The sequence below is a fragment of the Lutra lutra genome, chromosome 3 (assembly GCF_902655055.1).
Source record: "Lutra lutra chromosome 3, mLutLut1.2, whole genome shotgun sequence".
NCBI lineage: Eukaryota > Metazoa > Chordata > Mammalia > Carnivora > Mustelidae > Lutra > Lutra lutra.
In genome coordinates, this window is record NC_062280.1 from 74,021,121 (window position 1) to 74,045,161 (window position 24,041).

Here is a 24,041-nt window from a genome sequence, read left to right on the forward strand (position 1 = left end):
GCAGTAGTGGTAAAGGATGAAGCCAGGAAACATGAACAGATCAGATTAGAACGGGGCCTTATAAAGTCCCTTTTAGAAGTTTGAACTTTACCTCTGTATTCAGGCAGTTCTGGCTAGTTCCTGTATGGAGGTTGGGTGGGGCCATGTAAGGGTGGTTAAAGGTTACTGGCATAATTAGGGCAAGAGCTGATAGTGACTTGAAATTAATGAGTAAGAATTGAGCAAGGAGGAACATAGAGGACATTGAACTCTCAGAAGTTGATAAATTGGATGAACTGATAGATGTCGATATTTGCTATTAATTTAACTTCTCAATGCCTAATTTCTTTTTCTTTTTAAGATTTTATTTATTTTAGAGAGGATGGGGTGGAGGGGTATGGAAGAGCAGAGGGAGAGGGAAGGGGGATGACTCTCAAACAGACTGCATTGAGTGTGCAGCCTGATGCAGGGCTCCATCTCACAACCCTGAGATCATGACCTGAGCCAAAATGAAGAGTCAGGTGCCTAACTGAGCCACCCAGGTGCCCCAATGCCTAATTTCATTGAAAACTGCTCATCTCATGAATTAGTCAAACTCTTGGAGACCTTGTAGCACTTTTTTAGGATCCTGAAGAATTCTTGGAAAACTTTAGGTTCCTTTCATACATTCTAAGCAGATAATTATTAAAATGTATTTCCAACTTCCTCAGACATGGTCAAGATGACTATAACTCAGCTTTTGTAAACCAGAATTAGAAAGTTTAATTTGTTGGTGATATAGTGACCACTTTGTTCAACGTGAGTTATAGAGACTCTTCTCTTCTACCTTTGAGTGGGACAGAGAGAGACAAGACATCCTTGTCGGTCTTATTTTTATTGTCTTTTTCCTTATTTCTTGGAAAAAAAGTTGAATCGTGTGCCACTGACCAATTCTGGATGAAAGGCTTTGAAAAAAAATTATTAAACTATTATCTTTATTTTTGATTTATGCACTAAGATAGAACTGGAATGAAATTGAGGCAGTGTTAAAGATCTTTAACAATTAGTTTAATAATTAGTTGAGGCAGTGTTAAAGATCTTCAATAAGCCAAGGTTTTATAAACCCAGGTAATAGATTTGTTAATTATTACAGTATATAATGAACTTAGGTGGGCAGAATAATAGTATTTAATGAAAAAGACTGTAAAAATCCTATATTAGTTTTCTGTTATATCTGAATGAGGCACTATCAACACACCAATTTTTTTTATAACAAAGGGTGGTCTTTCATGTCTCTAATTTTATATCTTCTTTTATTACAGCATTTGATGGAGTATTTTAACCTTTTCAAGTTTTTTTTTTTTTTTTTGAAAGGTTAGAATTAAAATTCAAAGAACATATTTCCTTGAAATTTAAATGACATTTTCCTAGACTGGGGAACTTCTGATATTTTACCTACTAGTTCATTTCCCTAAATGCCAATATAGAACTTTCTTTTTTGCCTCCAGTAAACTGTAATGTAGTTTCTACAGCCATTTTGATCCCAGTTCAAGTTCTTCCTCATTAAACTTCTGTACTCTTCAGTTTCTTAATAAGCTGAGGTAACCAGCTTAAAACATCCTGCTTTTTCCTTCTAGAAATTTTAAAATGACACAAAGATTGTAGTTGGGTAGCACATGTTTTAATCTCTTTAGTTTGTAAATTATGTTGATTTTATTATGTGTACAATTTAAGGGAGGTCATTAACATGTCAATTATGGATTTGTTGTAGAGTAACTTCATTGAGGTAGAAGTGTCATACAGTAAATTGCACTTATTTTAAAGATACAATTTGATATGTTTTGATACATGAGTACAATCATGAAACCATCACCACAATCACAATAGTAAACACTGTACCAAACCCAAAGATTTCCCCTTGCTTCTTTATGATTCTCTCCACCCAACCCTTACCCTCCACCCCTGACAATCACTGATCTGCCTTTTTTTTTTTTTTAATAACATAAGTGTGTTGTGTCACAGTTCTGGAAGTTGATCTGCTTTCTATCACTGTAGATTTGTTTAATTGTCCTACAATTTTACTGAAAACTAATCAGGTACTCTTTCTGAGGGGGATTGAGGGTATGGCTTCTTTCACCAGGCATAATTAGTTTGAGATTCATGCATATTGTTGCATGTATCAATTAGTTTGTTCCTTTTTATTGCTCAGTAGTATTGCATTGGATAGCTATACCACTGTTCATTTATCCATGAACACTTAGATTATTTACAATTCGGGGCTATTTAAAGTAAAGCTGCTGTGAACATTCATGTGCAAATCCTTGTATGGACATATGTTTTCATTTCTCTTGGGTAGATATTTTGAAATGAAGTGGTTAAATCAAGTGGTAGGGATATACTTACCTTTTTGAAAAACTACCAAACATTTTCCCACAGGGCATCATTTCATATTCCCACTAGCACTGTGTATGAATTCCAGTTTCTCTATATCCTCTCTAGTACTTGTTAATGTTAGTCTTTTAAGTTTTAGTTATTCTACTTGATGTGTTATAGTATCTCATTGTGGTTTTAATTTGTATTTCTCTAGTGTCTAGTGATCTTTACAAGTGCTCTTTGTCATCTGTGTGTTTTCTTTGGTGAAGTATCTGTTCAAGTTGTTTCTCTAATTTTTAAATTGGTTTGTTTGTTTTCTTATTGAGTTTTGAGAATTCTTTACATATTCTGGATAGAAGTCCTTTTGCCGATCTATGCTTTGCAAATATTTTCTCCCAGTCTTTGGCTTGTCTTTTCAGTCTCTTAACAGAGTCTTTTGAAGAATAGATCTTTTTAATTTTGGTGAATTCCATAATGTATTTAATTTTTTACTTTATATTTCATGGTGTTGCTGTCATATCTTGAAATCTTTGCTTTACTTAAGGTTACAAAGATTTTCTCCCATTTAAGTTTCATAGTTTTTGGTTTCCATTCAAGTCTCTGATGAGTTTTGAAGATTCTGAGTTAATGTTTATGTATGGTGTAAAGGATGGATTGAAGTTCATTTTTTTTTTTTGGCATATGGATATCCAGTTATTTCAGCACCATTTGTTGAAAAGACTACCTTTCAAATTGTGTTGGCTCTTCTGGGTTTTTTCCCTTTCCATATAGACTTTCAAGATTTTTTATATAATTATTTGACAGAGAGAGAGCACAAGTAGGCAGAGTGGCAGGCAGAGGGAGAGGGAGAAGCAGGCTCTCTGCTGAGCAGGGAGCCCAATGGTGGGGTTCAATCTCAGAACCCTGGGATCATGACCTGAGCCGAAGGCAGACGCTTACCCCGCTGAGCCACCCAAGCGCCCATCCATATAGACTTTAGAATCAGTTAATATCTGTAAATACCTTGTTGAGATTTTGATGGGGTTTGTTACACTGAATCTGTAGATCAATTTGGGAAGGACTGACATCATGATAATATTGAGTCTTCCATAAACATGGAATATATCTCTCCATTTATTTAAAACTTTGACTTTTCTTTATAGATTTTGTAATGTGTCTGTTAGATTTATACCTAAGTATTTCATTTTGGTGGGCCTAATGTAAATGGCATTATGTTTTTATTTTTAAAAACCACTTGTTGCTTGTTGGTATATTGGAAAGCAATTGAGTTTTGTATATTAATCATGTGTCCTGCCGTCTTGCTTTAATTGCTTAATAGTTCAAGGTTACTTTTCTGTTTTTTCAAAGGTATTTTAACTGAGTATAGAATGATAAGTTGATAGTGTTTTTCTTTCAGTAATATAAAGATAATGCTTCACTGTTATCTCACTTTAGTGTTTCTGGCTAGAAATCTTATCTTTGTCCCTTTGTACATTCTGTGGGGTTTTTTGCCCTCTGTTTTGCTTTTAAGATTTTCTTATAACTGCTTTGAGTTATGTGATTGTGATAGACCCTGGTGTAGGGGTTTTTTTGTGTCTGTATTTCTTACACTGGGGCTTTGTTGAGCTTCTTTTATTTGTACGATTATACTTTTCATCACGTTTGGAAAATTTGGGGCTATTATTTCTTCAATTATCTGACTCTCCCTCCCCCACCTGACTTTTAGGGACTCTGTTTACTTATATTTAAGGCTGTTTGAAGTTCTACAGCTTACTGCTGCTCTTCTCATTTTTTTTTTTTTAAGATTTTATTTATTTATTTGACAGAGAGATCACAAGCAGGCAGAGAGGCAGGCAGAGAGAGAGGAGGAAGCAGGCTCCCCGCTGAGCAGAGAGCCCGATGCGGGGCTCGATCCCAGGACTCCGAGATCATGACCTGAGCCGAAGGCAGCGGCTTAACCCACTGAGCCACCCAGGCGCCCCTGCTCTTCTCATTTTTTTCTTCAGTTTCTTTTGCTACGTCTTGGAGTTCACGAATCTTTTATTTGCTGAATATATTCTGCTCTTAACCCCACTAAGTGTATTTTTTATCTCAAACATTGTATTTCTTACTTTTCTAGATATTTAATTTGGGTCTTTTTATATTTTCTGTGTCTCTACTCTGAACGTATGGAATACAGTTAAGTAACTGTTTTAATGTCCTGGTCAGCTAATTCTAACATCTGTGTTAGTTCTGGGTTGGTTTTGATTATTTACCTCATAATATTGTTTTCCTCATTATGGGTTGTGTTTTCTTGCTTCCTTGTACACTTGGCAATTTTTTTAAGATTTTATTTATTTATTTGACAGAGAGAGAGAGAGAGATCACAAGTAGGTAGAGAGGCAGGCAGAGAGAGTGGGGGAAGCAGGCTCCCTGCTGAGCAGAGAGCCCGATGTGGGGCTCTATCCCAGGACCTTGAGATCATGACCTGAGCCGAAGGCAGAGCCTTTAACCCACTGAGCCACCCAGGCGCCCCAGCAATTTTTTATTAAGTACCAGACATTGTGAATATCATCTTGTTAGGTCTTGGATGTTTTTCAGTTCTATAAATATTCTTGAGCTCTTTTTTCTGGGATATAGATATTTGGATATAGTTTGATTCTTTAGTTCTTGCTTCTGCGATCTTTTAGGTGGATTCAGAAGCAGTGCTCAGTCTTAAAACTAATCATTTCTCATTACTGAGGAATGACCATCTTGGGTGTTCTATCTCATGCTTTGTGAAGGAAAAATTTTCCAAGTCAGGCTGGTGGGAACAGATTTCTGGCCCTGTATGAGTGCTAGTACTTTTCTCTAATCCTTTGCATTGTTTTTAACTCTCATCTTGGGTAGTTTCCTCACTTATATGTGCTTTTTATTACTCTGCTGACTACTTTAAAGGGCACCCTCTGCCAATCTCCAGGGTTTTCTCTCTTTGCTGCTCTCTTCAGTACTTTCTCTTGTGAATTTTATATGCTTTGGTTTCCCACAACTTCAGACTCAGTCTCCTTACCTCACACACAGTGTTTGCCGGAGTTGTGCTTGGATTCTCTTTCCCTGTATCACCATCTGGAGCATAAGCAAGGGGCATTCATAGTATTCACTTCCTTTGTTTGCTTTCTCAAGGGATCATAGCCCTTTGTTACCGCATGTCCAGTTATTTAAAGACTTTTGTATCTTATATTTTTTCAGGGTTTTTTTTTTTTTTCAATGTGAGAGGATAAATCTAGTTCCTTTTACTTGAACTTGGGTGAATGTCTCTGCTGCACTTTTAATTTTTTCCTTTATACTTCTAATTGTTCTGTATTTATTTAATTATGTTTCTTGTTAAGTTCAGTTCCTTCAATTTCTATATAATAACAAGCTCTGCAATTTAGAATTTGCTCTTAGTGATGTGTCTCATGCCTAGAACATAGTAAGTATTTGTTGTTTTAATATTGAATGGGAGTACAGAAATGAGTAAGATAAATTTCTTATTCTGTTTTATGGGATACAGATGGAGAGGAGAGGTTATTTTATTTTATTAAAAAAGGATATTTGATTAACTATATGAGTTAAATCTGTAAACCTTTGTTCAGATTTTCCTGCAGCTAATGGCATTAACAAAGGCACAGCAAGCGGTGTCTGAGTGGCTCAGTTGGTTAAACATCTGCCTTGGGCTCAGGTCCTGATCCCAGACTCCCAGGATCAAACCCTACATCGGGCTCCCTGTTCAACGGGGAGTCTGCTTCTTCTGCCTCTTACCCGACTCTTGTGCTCTCTCACTCTCTCTCAAATAAATAAATAAAATCTTAAAAACAAAAACAGAACACAGCCTTTAGAAAAAAAGTGGCTGAATGTATGTGGTCATAGATACCATTTATTAAACACCCAACCATATGCTGAAAATTGTTTCCTATTAATAAGTGTACTATAACATGCAGATTTTCTAGCAAGCATAAATGGCAAGTTTCAAGTTCAGGTTCTTAACCATTACACTTACTTCACTTACCTAGTAGGAAGTTAGTCAGATTTTAACAAAGTAGTAATTTAAAATGGTGTGCTAAGTCGAGGTTCTTGAGCATAGAGACTGTCTTTTTTTTCCCCCATTCTTTTTTTATCCTCATTTTCATTGCTTTACATAATTCCTGGCTTGTGGTAGCCACTTTATAATTGAGGAAGGTAATGAAGTAAACCTACAGGCATAAGAGGCAAATTATATGTAACATTGGATATACTTACAGAAGTAGTTTAGATTTAATTTGCTTTGGTGTAGGTAATGTGGAGATTTTGTCATCAGAATATATGAAAACTCACTGTTTAGTGCTTAGGATATCTAAGTGCTCTATTAGTGTTTTTCCTTTTTCTGCTAATTTCAGAAAAATTGAGTAACAGTAGTCTTTTTTGAGAGTAAATAATATGAATATAGATTGGGAGTTAAGGAAGAACTATAAAATAGCAATTTGATGATCTTCATTTTAAATTGTTCATTCATATATTTAAGCTACTTCTTTGTGAGTAGTTAGTAATTTCTTAAAATTAAACACCTTGAATATTTAGTGAAATTTATTATTAATAATTGATATCTTTTTAAATTCTGTTTTTCTAGCAAAAATGTTAGAAAAGATAATAATTTGCCATGCTTATGTGCAAAAGCTAACAAATTATGTTTAACTTTTTAAGTTCTCTCAGTTTGGATCACAACTTTTACACCATACTTACAGATACAAACATAGCTGACATATTCTACATCTCTGCATGGCTTACGTGAAAAATAGAAGCAGTTGCTTAACTGGATGACTATCAAAATGGTCAATACAGATTGATGGGCTTGAGTGCAGTAGACAGTGAGTGTGCAGATGGTGGTGTCTGTACCATTTGACATGAGATGCCTGAGTCTTTAAAATGATTTCAGTGGAATGGCTTTGGTGGTGTTACAGTAAAGGGCATCCATTCAACTTCAGGTGCTGTGCAGATGGCAAAGCCAAGCTAATATAGAAAAATGAGAAACAAGTGACTATTTAATGTACAGGAATGCATGATCTGCATCACAAATAAATGATGGTATTACATGCAGGAAACCTAGCCAGATGGCTGTACATTAAAACACATGACTCCTTGAGAGAATTAAGTGCAGGCAATTTGCTTAGATTTTCTGCAGGCCTGCTGCATATTATGTTAGGGTAGGGAAAACAAGAGATTAAGTGCTTTATTTATTGAAAGTGTTTAGGTGAAGTTGGCAGTTATTTAAACATAATCTGATCTCCGTAAGTATTTAAATTATCTCTTTGTGGTAAAAAAAAGAAAAAGTAGGGACGGTAGTTGGTTTTATTTTAAAAGGATGAAAGGAATAAGATTGGCTAACAAGTACGTCTTTTGGTCCACATTTTTCAGTTTTATAAAGTTTTCCACTGGGCAAAAGCTTAAAAAATTTTTTGGATGAGCATGATAAAAGTACTTCTTTTTTTTATATGGGTTTTAATGAGTCCAAATACCAGTGACATATGGAAATTTTAAAGTGTGAAGCATGAGAGACTGTGGACTCTGAGAAACAAACTGAGGGTTTTGGAGGGGAGGGGAGTGGGCAAACGGGCGAACCTGGTGGTGGGTATTAAGGAGGGCATGGATTGCATGGAGCACTGGGTGTGGTGCATAAATAGTGAATCTTGGAACACTGAAAAAAATTAATGTGTTGAATGCTATATGAAATAGTCCGATTTTCACTAGTAAAATACTACATTTTTTGTTTTTCAGCTTAAAGAAAGTGGTTATTGTACAGGTCATGAACCAGATTCACTGGAATTCAGCACCGTGGGAGGATGGGTTTCTACTCGGGCATCGGGCATGAAGAAGAATATCTATGGCAATATTGAGGACCTGGTAAATTTTTTTCTGGTTACTATATTATAATTGATTAGTATATTACTATAAAATGATTAAAGCCTTTTTTAGGGTTGTATGGTAGGGTCTTCTCAAAAGTATATCCCTTTTGATTATAGCGAAGTTGACTGTGTGTAATAGAAGCAGTTTAAAGGCCACTGGGGTCATTATTTACAGGTGCTCCTTTTCAAGTGACTGATATTTCAGCTTTATAGATGCTTCATAGTATCTGACTTATAAAATATATAAACATTATTTTATAAGCCTCATGGAGCCTCAGTCTTCAAGTCCGTCAAGGTTTTAGTCTGTTTATTTAGATGATCTCATCATCGCCACTCTTGCCTTGGAGAGTTTATACTTACTTCTCTTAAAAATTTTTTTTCTCTATGGAATTAGCCTGATTGAAAAGGTTCTAGTAGGTGGCAATATGACCTGTAGTGGTTTATGTGCACACCATTTTATTTTAGCTGATCTGGTGCCAGTGTTCTGGGAGTTAGTGTGGTAATAGTATAACTGTGGGCATTCTGACTAGGGATTAGATATCATTTGTTCCATGTGTACCTTTTCCAGTGATTAGTTGTGTGACCTTGTACAAATTGGCTCACCTTTCTAAACTTTCCTCTTCTGTAAAGTAGAATAATGATATTCACTGCATGGAATTATTATAAGTGTATATTATAAACACTTAAAATGTTCACATTATCCTGTTTTTTTTTTAATTGAGGATATTTTAGAAATCACATTTTTCCTTTTGCAAATAAAATAACATCCAATTTTAGAGGAGAGAATTTGATCCTTTTACTATTGGATTATTAAAAACCTTATCATAGTTAACATGTGATAGACTGCTACATTTAATACTGCTAAAGTATGTAATTTATTTTATCCCTTTTTTGGAGAGCCTTAAGGACCACAGATTATAAGCATATATCCTAATGTGCTTATTTGCATGTGTATCTAGCATGTATCTAGCTTTTGATACAAAAAAGGATCATCCTGTGTTTAATCTCTTTAGACTATGTTATCAATATATTAACTTGTAAAAGAACAAAGACAAATGTATTTATACACTATCATTTTTAGACGTGTATAATTCTCTTTTACTGGTAATTCATGGTTTATTAAAGTAATTCCCAATTAGTGAATATTTTAAGTTATTCTTGATTTCAAAATTGTAGGAAACAAAGAGGAAAATATCTTCTTTGGTAATTTCCTTGGTATACATCTTTAATCACTTTGGGGAAGTTCCTAAGGCTTGAATTGTTGAATCAGACATTTATATATGTTTTTTAAGCCTTTGAATTTTTATCGCCAAAATGTTTTATAGAAATTTGTGCCAGTTGGCATTCCCACTAGCACTATGAGAATATTTCTTTCACTGGACCCTTTATTTATATTTTTGTCTTTTAATTTTTTTATTTCTTTAATTGCTAGTGAATGTATCCTTTTAAAATGTCTTCATTGGTGATTTTTGGTTTCTATTTTGTGAATTGTTTATTGATGTCCTCTGCTCATTTCCTTAAATAATAAATAGACTATTTTTGTTTATCTGTCAAAAAGCTGTTGTAAAAATGTGTTGGATTTTCACCTAACCATTTCCTGATTTAAATTTCAGGAACTATTTTTGAGTGACCCTCTCCCTCGAGTATGCTTACATTCTCACTTGTGTGAGACTTGTATCACATGAATCTATCTTTTTTTCTTTTCAGTTCAATCACTACATCTACCTCTTCATCCCATTTTTTGCCTGATTATAATTAATACTTCATTCTTTTCATTCTTTTCTACTAAGTGGGCAAAGTAGATAAATTGAGGGTGGGAATAAGGCAAGAGTAAATTTTTTCTTAGAATTCTAAGCATTGAAGCAGCTTGATGTAATTAATAGTGCTTCATTCAAAATTAAGTGAAAGAATGAACCTATTAAAATATGATCATTTTTTTCATCCTTTAGTTTTTTGCCACATGGATAATCCTAGACTAAATTTGGTTTAAAGAAAAGTGCTTTTCATTTTTTTAAGGTGATGAACATACCCAAATCAGTAACAATCTTAGAATGATTTTTTCTTCTTTTAAAGTTATATAAAATTTATTTTTAGTCTAAGAATTATTAAAAGATACTAGAATTCTGAAGGGTGTCACCATTTATCACTTAATCTATTATTTTAAAAGTAGAGTTTTTTTTTAAGTAGAGTTTTTTATAAATATAGATGGTTGTGTGTACACACATGCACAACATTCACTGACAAATATGTAGACTTTACATCATGCATTGTATTAAACAGGTGGTTCATATAAAAATGGTAACACCTAGAGGTATAATAGAAAAAAGCTGTCAAGGACCTCGTATGTCAACAGGCCCTGATATCCATCACTTCATCATGGGATCTGAAGGTAAATATAACTAAATTTATTACAAAAAAATTACAGGTTAGTGACTCAGTTTTGTGAAAATCTGTGATATTGTGATATAAGATCTTTGAAAGAAAGACACGTTTTATATATTTAAAGAATTGTGATTTTTTTAAGTTTTATTACTTTAATTTAGTACTTCATAAAGTTTTTATTATGAGAACATCTTATTAAACGTCCTTTTACATTTTGTTTTTTTTATAGTTTTAGAGATAAGTTAGCCTTTTTGGTATTTTATTTTTGTTTTACAGTTTTTTAGGAAGAGTAGTTGTTAAGATTTAAAATGGTTTGCTTTAAAATTTTATATATAATAGTATTCTCTAATCTTGCCTGACTTCTCAGTGGGGAAGAGCTGAGAAAGTATTGTCTTAGTGTCTTGCCTTTCTGTAGTTGTACTTTTTATTACTTGCTATTTGATTCTTGAAGAAGTGGAATTTAAAATCCTGTTGATTTATAGATCTTTTAAAACTTATGTTGTACTTTTTTTTTTTTTTAACTACTTACTATTCTTTGCTTGGTTACTTAACGCTGGGTTGATTAGAATGTAGTTCTTTATCTCACATTTAATTGCTGTACTGATCAGGAAAATACTGACCTTCTATTTTGCAAACTAACTGTTCTGCGGTATATGTTACGGATAAGATGAACATAGTCGTGTTTTTTAATTCTTAGAATAGTAGAGAGGGATATCCCTTAAATTCAGAGAAATAAGATAAAACAAGTGTCTCTAACTTAGTGGAGGAACTCATTACTAATTTAGAAGATGATACAAGCTAAAAAATAGATTTTTGAAATGTTTAGCTGTATTCATGGATGAGAGAGCAATTATAATAAACTAGGATGATAGGACATCAATCCTGTCTTTTGATAGAAACATCAAGGAGGGAAAATACAACAAACTATGTCTCAATGACATGTTAGAGGTCAACTGTTGATTTGATGAGCAGTGATATAGCTTAAATATTTTTTCATGATAATCAATGATAAACTTTGTCAAGATGTTTCACCAGTTTACTTTCTTATTTCTTTTCTGATCAGTATAGTCTTCTGTGGAAAAATAGAACTACATTTTTATGAGGAAAATGTTAAATTCCCTTAAAATAATATAGTTCCTTGGTAAATATTCTGCAACTTCTAATACTAACACATCATCCAAAAGTAAACTAAGATATATAACCTTTTGCCACCTGGTGTCAAATTGAGTAACAAATAGGTATTAAAACTGAGAGTTATTAATTATACTCTTGGTGCATACATAGTTGGAGTCAACTCTATAAATATAAATGATCTTTTAAAGTAACTATGTCAGACATTTTTTTCTCCCTTCGCTTAGTATTTTAAAAATTTTTGGTGCTAGGTACTGTTCTGGCACACTGAAGGGACACAGGTAACAATTGACCTTTATAATATAGTATGATAAATTGTATGATTAGAAGTAAATGCAGGAGAAATACAGACAAAGTTCATATTAATGGGTGCTTAAGAAGACCTCTTCAGAGGGGCCCTGCCTAAAGTGGTCCCTGAAGGTTGATAGGAGTTGACGGAATAAGGTGGTGAGGGAGTTGCCCTGCAGAGAGAACTGCAGGTGGGCAGACTTAAAGTGAAAAGAGCCGTCTCTGCGTGGTGAAGCTGCCGAGTTTTCAGTATAACAGGAACATAAGATTTAGCTATAAGAGTGTGTAGTAGGCAGCCGGTCTAGGGTAGAGTGGTAAGGGTTACAGGGTAACTGGAGAGAGAATTTGGTCTTTTATGTCTTTTAAAATAGTTTAAACTGTATCTAAATGACTAGACTACCTCTCTCAATAATAAATTATTTTCTGAATTTAAGGAAGGTAAACTCATAATAGAGGAAGCAAAGAAATATGATTTATTAAACATATACTAGGGCAAATTACTGTATTTAAATGAGATTTTATTATACACATATATGTAAAATGATTTAGGAGCATGAATGATGAAATCTTTCAGATCTGGATTTCAGTCCTGGTTCCACCACATAAATTTCTGTGACTTTGTGTAAATTAGGTAATTTTCTATGCCAGTGTTCTCAGCTATAGAATGAGGATAATAAAAAGAAACCATTTTCATAAGCTTTTGTGAGGGTTAAATGAGATTATGATAAGCAGTCTATAAGCATTTAGTAAATACTCAACAAATGTTAAGTTTATTACTGTTGTTGCTATTTATTATTTTGGCATCAGTGGTCTTTACAAGTATAGTCTATACAAGTATAGTCCTTAATCCCCATCTCAGTATGTGGATATAGAGTCATCTTAATGCAGGCTGGGAGACAGCATGATTGAGAAAGTTAATTTATGTGAAATCATATTCTTTTTTATTTTATTTTTTACTTTAGAATTTTATTTTTTTTACGTTTTTAAATTCTAGTTAGCATACAATATAATACTAGTTTCAGGAGTATAGTATAGTATAGTGATTCAGCACTTCTGTATATCACCTGGTACTCATCACAACAAGTTCATATTCTTTCATAATATGTATTTTCATCTGTTGTCTTGAGCCATCTAATAATTACCTTCTGCCTTAAATGTGAATAATATACTTTTCTTCAAGTTAAAAAAAAATTTTTTTTTGCTATAGTTAAAATTATGTCATGATAGCCTTGAAAGCATTATCATTAAAGGATGCATTTTTCTTTTTTTTTTTTTTTCAAAGATTTTATTTATTTATTTGACAGATAGGGATCACAAGTAGGCAGAGGCAGGCAGAGACAGAGAGAGGGGGAAGCAGGCTTCCCTCTGAGCAGAGAGCCCAATATGGGGCTCGATCCCAGGACCCTGAGATCATGACCTGAGCCGAAGGCAGAGGCTTAACCCACTGAGCCACCCAGGTGCCCCTAGAATGTATTTTTCTGATCCTACTAAGTTCTACATGTGACTAACCATGTTGAATTTAATGTTTTTATCTTGTGTTACGAATTTTTCGTAATGATTTTTTTCAATTAGCAGCTTCCTTCCATTTTAGACACTATAATAGTTAAAGCCTCTGAAATGTTTTACATCTTTTCTTATATATGAAATTTACTAGTAACCCAAAATAATTAGTTCTTTCATTTGAAAAATGGTTAAAACTACATTTTTATTTTTTTAAGCCTATGACCCACCCTTGTTTTCGTCTTTGCTCTATGTTGAAATAAGTGAAATGCTTATTATCAGCCCTTTTGTGTAACTTTACCTTTTGTATGACCTTGACACTTGTAAGACAGCTTGAGTGGTTATAATGTCCATGGGTTGTACTTTGTTTCCTTCATTCTTGAAAATGCTGCTCCAGTGTTGCTTGGTTTTATATGTTGCTTTAAAGAAATCTAATGCTAGTTCTTTTGCCTTTGTGGATTGTTTCCATCTTTTTGCCTGAGTGTCCTAAGGATTTTTTTAATTATTGAAGTCTACTACTTTTATAACTCAGAGTTGATTGTTCTGTGTTGTTTAACATGGCACGCAGTGGACCCTTTCTATGTTTACATTTACATCTTTTATTCTTTCTGGATTTGGATCTACTGTTAAATATTAGGGGTTCCCCCCTCTTTGTTTTGATTTTTCTTCTTCAGGGACACCAATTATACTATGCTTGACAGTGTTTGTTTGGCATTTCAGGGAGTGACTAACCCTTTTTTATTCCCCAGCTTTTTTCTTTATTTCATTTTCATTCCCTTCATTATTTTCCTGCTCTTCTTCAGTGCCCTTTATCAAGTCTTCATTTGAATCTATTCTCTATTCTCCTTTGGATACCTTATAACTTAGCCTTCATTTTTTATATGTCGTTTTATTGTTGTTGCTGCTCTTTTTCTTTCCTGACATTAGTCATCTCTCATTTCATTTCTTGTTTTTTGTATTTCTGATTCAGGTTTTGTTTTTTTATTTTTAATATCCCCAAAGGCTTGCTTGACAATATTTAATTCAGTTTGAGATGTTTATTACTGTTTTCTTTTCAGGATCATGGTTGGTTTAGGAGAGAGACTTTTCATGATCAGAAAAGCTTTTATTTACATTTTGTCTTTTTCTAGTAGTTTTTGTGGATTTGGTCTGCTTTTTTCTATTGCTATTTATTACTTAGAAAGTGTTTCCTAGTTTGGGAATGTCCTTTCCTGTGCTACTTCCCTCTTTTGTGCTACTTGTTTTGTGGATGGTGGTATTTTGGTGGGAGAAGGCATGGCATGTCTCCTTTTTTATTTCTATAGGATCTTTAATTTCCCTCTCTTACTTCATTCTTTCCCATCATTACTTTGTCTCCAAGGAGTACAACACTTCTCTGAATATAATGCTCCTCTGAAAATACTCCTCTTGTCTCTCTAAGGATGCCTTTCTAGTTCTTCCCATTTTCAGACCCCTCCCCATAGCCAGGACTATGGATTTCCCTGTACAGGATTTTGGTGTTATTGTTGCACTTTTGGTGTCTGTGGTTGATTTTGTCTTTGCTTTCTCTAGGTCCTCAGATACTCTTTGTTTTTCCATATAAAATCTTTTAAGCCTCCCCTTACTTTCTACCCTTAGAAACTTGCAGCAGAAGGCTATAGTAGGGCTTTTGGAATTTTTTCTTTTTATCTCTATTTAACAAGTAATGTGAAGGTCAGAGTGGTTTTTTGTCTCCTAGTAATGGTGAAAGTTTTATTTCAATATTATTTGTGGTTTTCTGTTTCTTGTTGATTTTTATGTTTTGGAGTGGGGGAAGGTAGAGAGAGAGGGGATAGATTCAGAGTCAAATGACTTACATTCTTCTTAGTCCTAAAGTCACCTGAAAGTATATTGTTAAATTACAAAAGAATTTATTTACTTTAAGCAAATACTTGCATTTTATATCAAATAGCACGTGAAGCTTTCAGTTTTCTTGAGAAGAAACATTGTATTTGAAAATTATAGATTAGAAAATTCTTAAATTTATTGTAGTGTAGTTTTGATGAAACAGAAAAGTGAATGATGTATAAGCCTCTGTGATGTCATATTGCCATGGAATTATTTATAAGCAATTATATAAAGTAGATTTAAAATATAAGGGTATAAAGTGATATAATGTACATATATTCAAGGTACAATAATTCAAGTCTTTTATATCATTCCACTGGCATAACATTCCCAAAGCAAAAGAATTATTAAGTATAATAGAACACAACAGAAATGAGCCATTTGATTGAGTGAATTTGGATATATCCATTTGTGATGGGCTAATTTGAATGGAAGTTGAATGGAAGCTGCTCTCTGAGACCTAGGTGACTTTGCTTTCATAGTGGGACCCCCTGTAGACTCATTGCTGGATAGTTGCAGAGACTTGGTTTGGGCATTTCATTAACCTTGTGATAATGCAGAGTTTCACTTTACAATTTTTTTTTTTTTTAACCTCACTTATAATGTTATGGTGGGTTTTATTACTTGAGAGTGCCTACTCTACATAGGAAGCAATACAGGTAGGCAGAAGTTTAAGGCATGGTCACTTTCCACTGTAGAATTAGAATTTTAAAAGAAGTTTGGTAATGTAAAGGTATATATATTTTAAAATAAACTTTTTGAACATAGTAATTACATGCACAAAATTAAAATGTGGACAGATGTACAAAATTCAAAAGGTTTTAAGGATGTATAATGGGAAATCTGCTTCTATCCCTTCTTCAGAGCATTTCCTTTGTTCACAGTAAACACTTTGTGCTATATTTAAGTGTGTATGTATGCTCTTTTAAAAGCACAAACAGGATTTTACTACTCTGCTCGCACTTCTTTTTGTAAAGCTTACTCCATATTATTACGTTTAGAGCCACTTCATTCTTTTTGACAGCTACTGACTGTACACTAGCCAGACCCTCATTGATTGGCATTTAAATGGTTTCCAGCTTTTTCCTGGATTATATTTAAGTTGTATTAGATAATATTATATGCTTTAATTCAAAGAAGGATTTTCAAATGGCTCCATTTCTCAGATGTTAAGGAAAGATTTCACAAAAACCTGGGAACTTGGAGTTTAGTTTTAAGAAGAAAAGTGTTCCCGTCTGCAATCATGGCTTATTCTGACCTTTTCCTTAATGGATTTCAATCTGGCGACTTTTGAGTTTCAGCAAGTATTTATTAAAGTGTTCTGTAATCTGTGGTCAGATTAGAGTTAAATAGAGATGATTCCTGTGTTTGGGATTATATGCCTATCAAATTTCAGTTCGTTTGTAGAAAGGACATTTAACATGAGGTGTTAATTCCAAGGCTACCAGGAGCTTCTATAAATGTAAAAAGGGTTGAAAGAATTACAAATAAGCTTAGTGGTACTGTCAGCATAGTGGTAGGAAAATTAGCAACTTTAAAAATTAAAGTGACACCACTTGTATTGATAGGAACGAACAAGTGTGGTAAATAATTCTGTACTGGTGGATGAGGGGACATCGTAGTACTAGTAGCGTACTTGTCAGCCTTTTGCCTCTTCTCTGGCAAAGGTTTAGAAGTTCTTTTAGGTGCCTTTTATAGCATAAGATACTTATATAAGTTCTTTTAGGTGCCTTTTATAGCATAAGATACTTTTATAGCATAAATACAAATTTTCCAATTTGCACAATGTATAACTGTTAGCTCCTTATTAAAAAAAAACTCTGAAGTTTCATTTGTAATTCGTTTAGAGAATTAATTAACTTATCATGGTTATTTTTTAATAGCTTCATTGAAATATAATTCACATGCCATAAAATTCACCCATTGTAAGTGTATCTCGTAGAAAGGATAGTTCCTGAGGTTAGTGTTTGGGATTCTTTTCTGAGCATATTTGGCGTCTTGAGGCATATTTGGCATCCTGCACACTGTTTCTATATAAGCAAGCTAACTGGCATACAGTGTTGCCTTTATCTACAATAAATTTACCTATGTCCTCCCAGTTGCCTTTTACCACATCCTCCACTGTTTTAAGAGTACTCTTAGGCTTGAACTTTTCCATGCTCTATTTGTTGCAAACAAAATAATTTTCTTTAGAAAGAGATTAGGAACTGTTTTCTTGGCTTGTATTCCCTTCCCCACCTCCCTCCTCAGCCCCTTGAGACCAGGTCTCTGAGCTTGAGTCTCTGAGCTTCTGAGTCTCTGAGCATGGCTCAGGAGGGAGCGGAGGGGAGCAATGGGATGCTTTTCTCTGAGGACATCCCTACTTTGGTAGCTGAGTGCTAGGGAAAAGGGGAAAGGAAAACAGATTTTCTTGGTTTGCTTCTCCTGGCAAGATGCCATCTCTTACAAGCCAGGCTAAGGGCAGTTGGGACCCTAGTATTAGTGTGTCACTCCAGTAGACCCTCTGTCCCACCAGGTGGGTACAAGAAGGGAACTAACTTCCTTCCCATTCCCCTAATCTCTTGGTGGTACTTGCCCAGAATGTAGCCTTAGGAAAAGGTAGCGGAGAGTAGGGTAATGTGGACTAGGACCAGAGGTTTTTCTAAAATTAAAAAAGTCTTCATGTATATATTCCAGAGAAAGGAAGACATACATCCACACAAAATATGTATATAAATTTACATGTATATTCACAGTAGCATTATTCATATGAAGTAGCCAAAATGTGGAAATCTATGGAACTTTCAGCTCTAGGGAGGGGAGAGGGACTGGACATTGAATTAGTGGTTTAATCAATCATGCCCATGTATTGAAGCCTTCATAAAAATCACTAAAATGTGAGTTTCAGGGAGCTTGCAGGATGGTGAACACATGGAGGTGCTGGGAGGGTCGTGCATCTGCAGAGGGCATAGGAACTCTGAGCCCCCTCCCCCATACTTTGCCCTATGCATCGTGTGTGTGCGCGCGCGCGCGCGCGCGCGCTTTATATTTAAAAAAAAATGTGGAAACCCAAATGTCCATTGACTAATGAATAGATGAACAAAATGAGTTATATATACAATGGAGTAATAGTCCACAATTAAAAAAGAATAAGTACTAATGCATGCTATAATAGGGATAAACCTTGAAAACAGAAGAGTCACAAAAGACCACATATTGTAAAATTCCACTTATATGAAATGTCCGGAATAGGCAAATTTATAGAGATTTTATGAGATTTATAGATTTGTAGAGACTTATAGAGATTTATAGATTTATAGAGATTTACGAGATTAATGATTGTCTAGGGCTGAAGTGTATGTGTGGGGAAATGGAGAATGGCTATTTCATGGGTACAGGGTTTCTTTTGGGGGGTATTAAAAATGTTCTAGACTTAGAACTTTTTTTTTTTAAGATTTTATTTATTTATTTGAGAGAGAGAGCTGGGGTGGGGGGGGCAGTAAGGAGCAGAGGGAGATAGACAAGCAGACTCCGCACCGAGCATAGAGCCCAACACAGGGCTTGATCCCATGACTCGGAGATCATGACCTGAGCTGAAATCAAGAGTTGGTTGCTTAACCAACTGAGCCACCCAGGTGCCCCCTAAGCTTAGATTTTGATGATAGTTGCATATATCTGTGATTATACTGAAAACATACTGAGTTTTACCCTTTAAATGGATGAAATTTATGGTTTGTGAATTATATTTAAATAAAGATGCTGAAATAAAAGATAAAGCCTTAGTCACTTTTGTGATCTTTTAAAATTTACAAGATATATTTACTTTTTATTTTAATACTAATTGGGCCAGACTTGCAGAGTTTTTGTGATTTAAAAATTATAGTAGGGTCATATTTGATATCTTGGTAGGCAATCATTTGTATATGTGATGAGCGTACTGTGATCTAATGTAATTTACTTTTTAATGAACTCTTAGTTTTTAATCTTGTATCCTGTATTGAAAATTTTGGGTGTATTATAAATTTACTGGGAGCTTTGATTTTTGTGATACTTTTTATTTATTTCTGTTGTTATCATTAAGTTCTCCAATTCAGAGATTTCCCTCTTTCTTGATTCTTTTTTACATCATTCTCAGAAAATTTACTAATAGTATTAATAATTTCTACCATTTGTACATCAGAAACCACTAATTTGAAAAGCTTGGCTTTCTGAATATAATCATTTTAACCATGTCTCTTCAGATATTTTAGCATAGTTATTTAGATCTCACAGAATGTAGTTTATATTTAACTTGCTTTTCTCCTCTTTGGTTAGTCTCTCCTCCATGTAAGGAGGAAATTTCCACATAAGGAAAGAGCATTTGTTTCTTTGGTGGTTCTCTTGTACTAGGTATTTATGGCAACTACTCTGTCTCTGAAATATCTGGGTTTTTTTGTGTCTTACAAGGGCATCTTAGTATTGCCATTGTCTTTGTATGAATTCCTAGGCAAAAAGGCAGGGTAATAATAGTCCCTCTAATTTCTTCTATCATTTTTAAATTCTCATAGAATTTTCTTTTTGCCCCAGCAAATTTTTCTCACAGTGAAAGTAGGCACAAATATCAAAATATACTTTTGTCTGAATGTTTGAGGTATACAAACCTGTTGTTTTTAAAAATTTTTTTCTTTTAATAGGTTGTAATACTTTAAAAACTATTTAAAAGTAACCTTCTTGTAGGAAGGTTACCTTAAAAATGTTTTAAAGTATTTATACTTAACATAAGAAAATGTATCCAAAACCTTTTTTTTTTAGAAAGTATAAAATTTGTTTAGTTATTTTTCTAAAAAGACTGGAGTAGCCATTATTTCCCACGTAGAATAAATAGATTTAAATATGAATAGAATAAATTAATAGAATAAATAGATAAAATAGATTTAAATATGATTTAGAAAATTGGCATGTGATATATTGGATTATTCCCCCTTCTTTTTCAGGAACTCTTGGTGTGATAACAGAAGCTACAATAAAAATCAGACCAATCCCTGAATACCAAAAGTATGGCTCAGTAGCTTTCCCTAATTTTGAACAAGGAGTAGCCTGTTTAAGAGAAATTGCAAAACAGGTAAAAACAACAACAACAACAACAACAACAAAAACCCACCCATCTATATTTATATTTCAAAAATTCTACTGCATAATTGATTTTGATATGTCACAGATAATTTCATATTTAGTTGTGTTATATATGTGGTTTTTACCCAGTTCTCTATGAAAAGGTAATGTAAAATCATCCCTATAAGTGCAGTTATTTCTTTGTATTTTGGTTTAAAGAGTGCTGTGTGATTTTAAGCCAAGGTAAGGTGTGTACTTGGGTTGATGGCTTTGAATGACTCTGCCTTTAATGAATGTTGTATTTTCATAAATTATTTTTAGGTAGGACATTTTGTGATTAATTTGAAGTATTATTTTTCTTAAGCTAAGACAGTTATCGAAGTTCAAATAATGGCTGAATGTCAAGGATAAAAAAAACAAATTAAGTATAGTATATCAAACTTTCTCAGTTCTTAGAATGTGCTGCTACTAGGCCCTACTTTGTTTTATAATACTACCTAAGCTATAGTTTGAATTAAATAACATAATATAGCATAATATAACACAATATACTTAGCTGTAAGTTAAGAAGACTTCCCATTTTCTCTTTCCTTCTTAAAAAAAAGATGCATTATTGAGGATTTTTAAAAGACCAGGTAATGCCATGTAATTTTATTTCTATGCTCTATGTGTCATTGTAGAAATTCTTGCATTTCTTTTTTTTTTAATAATTTTTTTTTAAAGATTTTAAAGATTTTATTTATTTATTTGACAGAGATCACAAGTAGGCAGAGAGTCAGGCAGAGATAGAGAGGAGGAAGCAGGCTCCCTGCTGAGCAGAGAGCCCAATGTGGGGCTCGATCCCAGGACCCTGGGATCATGACCTGAGCTGAAGGCAGAGGCTTTAACCCACTGAGCCACCCAGGCTCCCCAAAATTCTTGCATTTCTTTAGGCATTTGGTTCATTGTTTGAACTACAGTGGTTTTATACAAAATTTTATTGCACATTTCTCAGTAGGGAGGAAATCAAGGAAATAATACTCCAGCCTGTTTCTTCTTTCTCCAAACTCCTAGAGTTCTTTAGTACTTCCCATCAGCTATATATTATTGGAATCTTGAGGGCAAGGGAGCTTTCTGACCTGACCCATATAGGTCAGCTTCCAGGTGTCATGAGCAGGGTGAAGGGAGGATCTGATGAGGCAAAGGAATGATATCCAGCAGACATTCCAAATTCATTGTAGACCTTTGTAAGGTATTGAAATGGAAAGTGGTCAAGAGTCTTATCTTCCCACCATCCCAAGAAAACCACTCTTAGATGGTTTAAAGAAATTAAAATTAGCAGAAATATTTTACATTTACTCACTTACCATTTCCAGTGTTCTTGAGTTCATACACTTAGTTTTGCTTTCTGAGACATTCATTTTTTTCTGTCGGTTTTCCATTTGCAGAACATTCCCAGCTATATGGTCACTTATCTCATGGTTGGCAGAGATAATTTTTATAATTTCTAAGTAGCTTCAGTTACTTATCAGATTGCTTCCTTCAACAAAACTTAGCCATAGCCCCCTTAATCTCGATTGTCTTACTGCTAGGTGGGGGAAGAGTTTAAATAAAGAAATGTAGTCCTGAAGTGAACATTCTTGAACTTGTGGGAGGTTACTTTAGTGGTGTTAAAGCAAAAGCGAATGTTAATATTTGAAATTTTTACAAGAAGAGCTTGTAATTCCTAGAATTTGTGGATATTATGTTATGGTTAGAGAGCTAAAGTACACAGTAAGTATTATGCTATGTTTGCTAAAATAATGAGATGGTATAATATTTAAATATTATTTTAATATATAAATATATATCAGCACATCTATTATTAAATATCATTAATATATTATGTATAATTCATGTACTATTAAATATTTATAATATTTAAAAGCAGGATTATTGAATAAAGGAGTGGAGATAAGTTTTAGGAATAAATATTTGTTATTCTAACGTAATATCTGAGCACTGAGCAGTAAAGTTCAAGTGTGTTTTAATATTGTTGCTAAAATCTTTCTCACTTAGAAGCAAAGGAGAGTAATTTCAAATTTAAGATAGCCCAGGTGTTAAAGAGTAAAAGAACTATTTGCAAAGCCTCATGGTTTTGCTCTAGGTAGTTAAAACCTAGAAGAGTGAAAAGCTAGGTTTTTGTGTTCTTTGTTTTTATTTTGTTTTGTTTACAAAATAACTGAGTTCACCAATTAAAAATTAGAACCGACCATTTTCCCTAATTAAGTTATATTTTCCTATTAATTTCAGTCTTAATGATTTTTTATTAAAGTGTTTTTACTTGGTATTATAATTTATTCTTTGTGTTAAGTACTTTTTAGCTTTCTGTCTGTCAAGCTTGATTATTTCCCTCCCCAAAAAAGCTTTATAGTAAAAGATATAGTTTATCTCTCTTGTTCAAGGTTTGAATGACATCTTTTTTTTTTTTTAAGATTTATTTATTTATTTATTTGATAGAGATGACAAGTATGCAGAGAGGCAGACAGAGAGAGAGAAGGGGAAGCAGGCTCCCTGCTGAGCAGAGAGTCCGATGCGGGGCTCGATCCCAGGACCCTGGGATCATGACCTGAGCCGAAGGCAGAGGCTTAACCCACTGAGCCACCCAGGCACCCCTGAATGACATCTTTTTAACTGGCCATTGTTGTGTCTGTTTTTTTCAATGGCAAAATAAGCAGGAATGCCAAATTGGATTTTTTTTAAATCATAGAATTTATAAAACTATCTGGTATGTATATATTTTCAACAAAAAATCTCATTAAGGTCACTTGGCCAAATCTGCCCCTTCACAAGATCTCAACTCTAGAACACAGATTTAGTAGACTTGTCAAAAAGTGTTGTATTGTGATCTTTGAAGTAGAGACAGACATATTTTGTGCTTTCCTGCTTTTCCGTATTATAAATATTTGTATCTTAGGTTTCATTAATGAGAAATGAAGTACAAATATAATCCTAAATTTATAATTTTATTAAAATGGAACTGTTGGATTTAAACATAGTTGCTATAATCTGATGTGGTTTTTGGTACAATTTAATATGCCCCTAGTAGAAAGTAACAGAGAAGAACTGCTTGTGCTAATGAAAAGCAGAGGGTGAAATTTTCCTTCATCCTTGCATAAGTCAGTAAAAATTGCCCTTTTATTCATTTAAAGAATTTTTGGGATATTCACCAGTACCATAATCTAAATTGACTACACAAAATTGTATTGGGTATATGGTTTGGAGTAAACAAATGTGATGGTTGATAAAGTGCCACCTTGTGGTTAAAGACATCAAAAGAAAGCTCCTTTCTAATCTACAGTTTTAATAATTTGGCTCTGTGTACTTAGTAATAGACAGTTTTTAAAGACATACATACCATGCAACTAGAGAGCTTGCCTTGCTTGAAACTGATTAAAGAGCCTAGATACATAATATTTTATCCTCAAAAATTGCTTGTATTGGGGCGCCTGGGTGGCTCAGTGGGTTAAGCCGCTGCCTTCGGCTCAGGTCATGATCTCAGGGTCCTGGGATTGAGTCCCGCGTCGGGCTCTCTGCTCGGCAGGGAGCCTGCTTCCCTCTCTCTCTCTCTCTCTGCCTGCCTCTCTGTTTACTTGTGAT

General features: G+C 33.9%; 1 protein-coding gene across 1 annotated transcript in view; it reads left to right on the plus strand.

The window, feature by feature from the left end:
• AGPS (alkylglycerone phosphate synthase) overlaps positions 1 to 24,041 on the plus strand; it is a 142,264-nt gene that overhangs the window by 64,450 nt on the left and 53,773 nt on the right. Inside the window, exons 9-11 of the mRNA XM_047722274.1 lie at positions 8,059 to 8,184; positions 10,467 to 10,575; positions 20,306 to 20,433. Coding sequence (XP_047578230.1) covers positions 8,059 to 8,184; positions 10,467 to 10,575; positions 20,306 to 20,433 — 363 coding nt within the window. The remainder of the gene's footprint in view (positions 1 to 8,058; positions 8,185 to 10,466; positions 10,576 to 20,305; positions 20,434 to 24,041) is intronic.